General features: G+C 39.2%; 1 protein-coding gene across 1 annotated transcript; it reads right to left on the reverse strand.

Annotated features, from left to right (window-relative positions):
• Nucleotides 1-1685: 1685 nt before the first annotated feature.
• LOC144634489 (vesicle transport through interaction with t-SNAREs homolog 1B-like) lies at nucleotides 1686-7068 on the reverse strand. Its single transcript, XM_078493447.1, has 8 exons — nucleotides 6838-7068; nucleotides 6670-6728; nucleotides 5554-5664; nucleotides 4217-4282; nucleotides 3674-3767; nucleotides 3013-3083; nucleotides 2395-2456; nucleotides 1686-1972 (listed from the first exon to the last, which is right to left on the reverse strand). The coding sequence occupies exons 1-8, from the start codon at nucleotides 6935-6937 to the stop codon at nucleotides 1858-1860; spliced, it is 678 nt and encodes a 225-aa protein (XP_078349573.1). The 5' UTR covers nucleotides 6938-7068; the 3' UTR covers nucleotides 1686-1857.
• Nucleotides 7069-7078: the final 10 nt, after the last annotated feature.

Raw genomic sequence — 7078 nt, forward strand, 5'->3', positions numbered from 1 at the left:
TTCCTCGGAAAAAGATAATTATTGCTTTCAAACGGAAATGTGCCATTCGGCAAATCACTGCATCTGCTTTCTGGTAAAAACATAATTATGGGAAACATGAGCTAGTCCCCAGTCAGGTGTCCTTTTTTCAGAGAAAAGTTAAGTATTTCTTTGTTCCCAAAGGACAGAAGGGATTATCGTGGCAGACTATGCAGGCGTCACCAACATTTACAGCACACCAATACAGTATACTTGTCACTTTACTGTATGGACTGTAAGTATAAAACCTGGGTCAGGATTTCCTTGAGGTTTGCGGACACCAGCCATTCACTTGTTTCAGTGATTGGGTCCCTTAAAATTTTACATCAATTCTTTACTGGCAGAAGGGAAAGTAGGTTGCGTTGCAGACGAACAAAACCCCGGTTATATCTGGGGTTTTGTTCGTCTGCAACGCAGGCTAAAGGGAAAGTGACACCTGCTTTCAATTCAGTGTTATGTGCATAGCGGCATAATTTTTATCAACAGCCATCTTTGGACTTGATTAACAAAGAAGCTAAGATGGATCAAAATCTGCCAATCACAGCCCACTTGCATGACCTTCTGACCTTGTGGGGTCATTTGCATGAAACCAACACTTGTATGCATCAGTTTTGATTGGCTCATTTCAAACAACATTTCAAAAGACGAGGTCGAAAGATGGATGTAGAAAGATAGCTATGCATGTAACACTGGAAGAGGGTATAAGAATAGTAACAAGGAGAAAAGGAAGAAGCAAGAAAGTAAAATCTGAACAGATGTCCAAATGTTGGGCTAACTGTACTCACACAAGAAACAACTTGTAGAAATTGACAAGTCATATTTAATGGTGATCATCATACTTCAATACAGTGGAACCCCGATATAACGATATGCCAAGGGGGCAGTAGAATGATATCGTTATATCGAGGAATCGTTATATCGGGGTTCCGTCCCATACATTTTACTATTGCCGGGACATAACATATTCATCGTTATATCGGGGTTCCACTGTAACATAAATGTAATAAACTACTTTCTTCGCAGAAACTCTTCTATTTCATTTCCACTACTGCTGTATTTGCTTGACTTACTAATTATTAATAATTTATTTTTACTATTTAATAGGATCTTGCCTATACAAAAATTCTGTATCAAGCATGAATTGTTGTCCTATTTACATGTACAAAAGACATTAATTAAAGTTTATTCCAATTCATTCAGTGTCAAACTGTTTGAATATAACTTCCTCTGTGAGCATTAGTGTATATAGGTACCATATTTATGATATAATGTTTCTTTTTTTTTAATTTGTTAAATCGCTGTGATGGTTTCATTCACACCTCCATGTATTGTTTTCTTGAGTGAATGTTGTAATGACCAATTGAAGGTAAAACTATGACATGCTTTCTTGGATTTTTCTAAGTATAGAGAGATTAAACATGACGCTATACGGCAAATGTGAGCTTGCCTTTCATTCCGTTACCCTTTTATTGAATTCTAAAATTAATCCTTAATAAAAAAAAGAAAAAAATTCCACATTCACAACAAACACAGAACTAACACATATAACGATTACATGTAACGATTTCCATGTACAAATGCCAGCAGATGGCAGAAGTAGAATTTTTGCCATTCGCGGGGAAAAATAAACGTCATGCTTAATCTCTCTCATACTACATCTAGTTTCGTAGTTATTTTATCCACAGAAAGCAAAATATCTGGGTCCACATACTAGAAACCATACATTGACATTTGTGAGAATAAACAGTCAGGCTATGTCATTTTGACTATTTTGATTCATAAGAATGAAAAAGGCTATCTGCTTCGTTAAAATGAATTATGTAGTAAGGTAATGACAAATTAAGAACTACCCTTCTTTTTGTCTTTTTTAAAAAATCTTATATATACCACAGCACCTAGGATAGCTAGTTCAACCAAAATGATACACAACAGGATCAGCTTGTTTGTAGCAATTCTGGAAAGAAAGTAAACAATGTTAATGGTTAAAACACTGCTGCTACATTTTATAAATATAATTTTCACTCATAAAAGGCATAGTGCTTGTTCCCTGAAATTCTGATAAATAAGTCCCAAGCTCTGCAACATGTTTTTATACATGTGGTCATTTTCTGATACAGCTGATACAAGTGAATTCAGAATGAGTCTAAGACAGGACGAACGAGTAGCTGTGAAAATGGCCGAGAGTGAGAAAGTGGTAACAGTGTTAACTCTGAAGCTTAAGACTTATGCATTCCATGGTGCATTTAAGGATTGATGATGATGATGATGATCAATAATGTTAACAAAGCCTTGTGTGCAAAGCAACCAACCATCCAATCAGCTCTTTGTAATGTAGATTGGATTGCAAAAAAAAATTAATACTACTTTCCATTTTACCTTATTGCCATGCTATTAAGAATTCTCTTGCTTTTGCCCAGATCTTGATCAACATCTTTGAGCTGTTAAGTAACAATTTAAAGAAGAAAGCCAATATTATTTAAATGTAATTATCGTGCTCAGTTCTTTCACTGCTCAAGCAATATCTGAAACTTGACCTGCATCATTTTCATGCTGATCAGAGGCCCTGCCAGGGGGGTTCCTGTTTGTTTTTATTTTTTATCCGTTTTTTTTTTTTTTTTTTTTTTTTTTAAATTTTTTTTTTTTTTTTTTTTTTTTTTTTTTTTTTTTTTTTTTTTTTTTTTTTTTTTTTATCGGGGTCTGATGACATAGCTCTATAGTGATCCATATGGTGCCCCAGATTGATTGTTTGTAATTGAGTTTTTGCAATCATCAACAAATACAAGGCACTATGCAGATCTCTCTCTAAAACGGCATGTACATCATTATCAGAATGATTTTTTGGGGTTAAGATTCAGCCATCTCTCCCACAGAAGGTCGGGGGGGGGGGAGGGGTGCAAGTAAGTGTGTGTGGACAGATGTCTAGCTGTATAGTGTACAGATCTGCAAACAGTAGTTGATAATACAAGATCAAATATCTGCAAACCATGTTCTTACCCTGTCTCTTGTCCTTACAAGAGACTCCCGCTGATCTCCAAGTTCCTCAATAATTTCATCACCAATTTGTTCTGCAACACAAAAACAGAATTAGGTGCTTTTTCTTATGAGATATGGATATAAAAAAAATAATAACCTCTCAGATAAAGTCCCAACCTCAAAGACATCAAGTCCTTCTTTATACTGATAATTTGCCATAAATATTTTTGAACCTCAGTTCTTTGAAGTTTAGCAACAAATCAAGAAAGAATTAAGAGACCATGTTTCTACATCAACAAATTTGTTTTCCAGTGTACAAAAGCTGTGGCTCATTATTTGCTTGAGATTATGCTTACTAGGTGTATCATGTTGGCCAACAGACTGCCAGTGCATTGCCCAATATGCCACCAAAACATTTGCCAACAAACTATAAATAACAGTGACCAATGTCCACGCTAACATACTGTAAAAAAAAAGGACCTTCCAACACATAAACACAATATTGTCCACCAAAACAGTGATTACTAACAAGACAGCAAACACTGGCATGTACATTACCAACCCATTGCCATTACACTACCAACACAGTTGCCCATCACACTGCAAATGGACTTGATGATTACAGATACATCAACTAACAAGTCAGCTGACTCATTAGTCTAACTTGACCATACTAACTTACCAGTTTCTACGGCAACTCTGGTTGATCTTGCAATACTCTCAGTTGCCCTATTAAGAGTCTCTGTTCCCTGCCGTACTTTGTTTTTCTGCCCAGCCTGCAGGTAAGTGAAAGCAAACACATGTACAATATAAAGGAGAAGCCACGAGCCAAGCGGCCCACACTGCCGGAGCTTATCCCGGTTTTCGTAGCATTAAGCGGCTAGGAATATTTCTACTCCCCCCTGAATGGGATGCTAGTCCATTGCAGGGTTCCCCCCCAGCATTATGTCGCCGGTACCCATTTATACACCTAGCTAGAGAAAGGCACTATGAGAGTAAAGTGGCTTGCCCAAGAACACAACACAAGTGACCCCGGCCGGGGCTCGAACTCGGACCGCTCGATCCGGAGTCCGGCGCTCTAACCATTAGGCCACCGCGCCTCCCATGTAAGGTAAGTGAAAGCAAACACATGTACAATATGGTGAGTATAACATAGCTTGATACTTTTAAAACAGTGTGTTACATGTTACATAGTGAAGATAAGTTAAGAATGAAGTCAACATACCATGGGATCCTCATCAAAAAGTTCTTCTCTTCCAAATGATACATTAACCTGTCCACTTGGTTTTCCCTATCAACAAAAAAAAGTATATTCTACCATTGTAAAAATTATTATTTCCAGGGCTCAATAACGGCCGGTCAACTGTCCGGCCAAAATGACGATTTGTCCGGACAAATTTTGGTACGGCGGTCATTTGACCGCAGCCTTCAAATGAATAACACACAAAAAAAAAATTATTTGCAGTATTTCGCAATTACAGTAAAATCATAAAATATCAAGCAGCTGCAGTCACAAATTTGTAGAATACAGATGAGGCGGCACGCTCTGCGGATTTGTTAGCGGTGCTAATAAACCAGGAAACATCCCGTCTGTAAATACGCTAAACAGACAACAATGAACAGGCATCTCAACGTCCTATAAAACACGCGTACGCAATACAGTTCATTGTCAGGCGGGCCGAGAAAAACAGCACTCGTAGAGGATAAAAAACTATATGCACCAGAAAGTACGAGCGAGCGTGTTTTCACCAGCAAGATCATGAGAAAATAATAAAATCATTAAACACGCTTTGAATGCTATGTCAGCAAAGTTTCTAATTGCGCCATTTCACAACTGAACATTTGCCATGGTGCTGACAATGACCACCTAAGACGTGGTGTAAGAGAGAGCCGGAACGGCCGACGACAAAAAAAATAGTATCGCGTCCGGCGTCACAGACAACAATGAAAGTGATGGGCCGCATCTCTGGAGCGAAGAATCAGAACAAGAGGGAAAGGAAGCGAGAACGGGAGCAAAGGCACGCGGACACTGCGAGACAGAGGCACCGAGCCCCACCCAGTGACAGAGAGACAATGACGAGTAGGAGAGAACGGAAGAAGAAGGACAAAATGACACTAGCGACACACGCGTGAGCAGAGGCGATGGCAGAAAGGCATGAGAAAAATCAAATGACTGGCAAAAACGAGACATGACCGAGCAAAAGATTGGCCGGTCAACAAGACCGGCAGTATCCAAAAATTATTTTGAGCCCTGATTTCATACATGTATCCACGAGATTAGAAATAGAAAATTAAGTTTATCAGTGCAGGTGCCCCAGGGAGAAATCTGCTCCTGGGAGGGAGTCCCCCCACCAAGGGGGAATCTGCCCCTGGGAAAGGGAACTCCCTACAGTAGCTATACAGAGGCTCCACCTGAAAGGCATACCTTTTTCCGGCTGAAGGTATGATATGAAAGGATAGGGATTTCAGGAACTTTCAAAATATCCAGAACAGGTGCACCTTACGACTGATATCTGAGTTTGTTTCCTATAAACAAATCAACATAAAAACATCTGATCTTACCAAATCTCTTTTGAGTTTATCGAAATCTCTCCTGTAACTGCGTATTCTGGACATCATAGAATTTCTATATGTTACTGGGGCTGTGCCAGCTTCTTCTTCCATCTCTTCAATCTGAGAGAAAATTAATTATACAGTTGAATCCTGATAACTCGAACCTTCAAGGAGGGGTCATGAATGGTCCCTCAAAATGTCGCAGTGCTCGCAATGCTCGCAAAATTTTAATGGGTGCTCGTTTGCTCGTGCTCTCACATTTTTACAAGTGCTCGCATGCTCGGTTTTCAGTGGTGTAACTTTTTGAAAAGTGCTCGTTGCTCGCAAGGCTAACTTTTGTCAGTGCTCGTGCTCGCAAAGAAAAACGCTTTGCTCGCATGCTCGCAAATGCTCGCGAAGACCATTTGATACCCCTTCAAGGGAAATCGAAAAAGGTTCGAGATATCAAGGGCAAAATTAGTAGGAAAATGACCAGGATGGGAATTGAAAAAGGTTTGAGTTAGCTGGAAGTTCAAGTTATTGAGGATTTGAGCTATCGGGATTCAACTGTATGATGGATAACAGACATTTTCTTCAATAATTTGTAACTGCTATTAATATAGGCCAGGACTGAGAAAGGGTTAGCACATTTGGTCAAAAAAAGAAAGGGTAATTTTAAAACACTGGTCAGCACACCCCCACAAAAACCAAAAAATTCTAGGGAGTACCCCTCCTGAAGCCTTAGAGCTCCTGTTCCCCTCCCTGGGGCTTGAGAGGTCCTCCCCCTTGCTTTAGAACTCCTGCCTTCCTCCCTGAGGCTTGAAAGCTCCTGTCCCCTTCTTACAATGGAACCCTTTTAATTTTCTGTTCGATCATGGTTATTCACTCGTACTCCTACCTCCACCCCCCCCCCCCCTCACATATAAATTATCACATCATAACCTCACGTGATAAGTCAGTGAAAGAGAAATTTTTGTTACAGAGAACCACAAAATAAAGGATCGCACAGGAAATAAAAACGTTTTCCAAGAAAACGAACATAAAAAATAATGCACTAAGTAAGTTAATGAAACTGATAAACGGAAGAAAATATTGTAAGCAGGCACTGATCATGAACAAACAAGTCATTTGCCATTTTTAACTCACTATTAAGTTGGCATCTTCGATCTTCTTCTCGACTTCCCGAATTGTACTTTTTCTCAATTCTGAAACATTAAAATTGTTGTATGGCTTAGATTTAGCAAACTCAGCAATCTTTTACTCAATTTTTCAGGCAATTCAAAATCTTGAAATGAAGTTTATGATGTTTCATACCTCCAGATAACTTCGGAATTTTGTTGGTTATTTTCCCAGTTATATCTTCATGTAGCGCCTTCAGTTCATCCTCAAGGTCTTCAAACTTTTCGGAAGACATTGTTATGGCCCAATGGAAGGCAAAAAGCTATATTTCAACCCCAAAATTTAACTTGATGCCTTGTAAAACCGAAAAGCGAACACGATATCCGCCCGCAATGTTGGCTGGTCAGCGCGAGTGGCCAAGAACCGATGCGCACAC

The sequence above is a fragment of the Oculina patagonica genome, chromosome 13 (assembly GCF_052425735.1).
Source record: "Oculina patagonica isolate OP01 chromosome 13, crgOcupat, whole genome shotgun sequence".
NCBI lineage: Eukaryota > Metazoa > Cnidaria > Anthozoa > Scleractinia > Oculinidae > Oculina > Oculina patagonica.

Bases quoted from the DNA above. Each gene is read 5' to 3' on its own strand.
- LOC144634489 (XM_078493447.1), bottom strand. From the start codon at position 6,937: ATGTCTTCCGAAAAGTTTGAAGACCTTGAGGATGAACTGAAGGCGCTA. The intron at 6,729-6,837 runs GTATGAAACATC...TTAATGTTTCAG, and splicing joins AATTCCGAAGTTATCTGGAG to AATTGAGAAAAAGTACAATT. The intron at 5,665-6,669 runs GTGAGTTAAAAA...ATTTTCTCTCAG, and splicing joins TCGAAGATGCCAACTTAATA to ATTGAAGAGATGGAAGAAGA.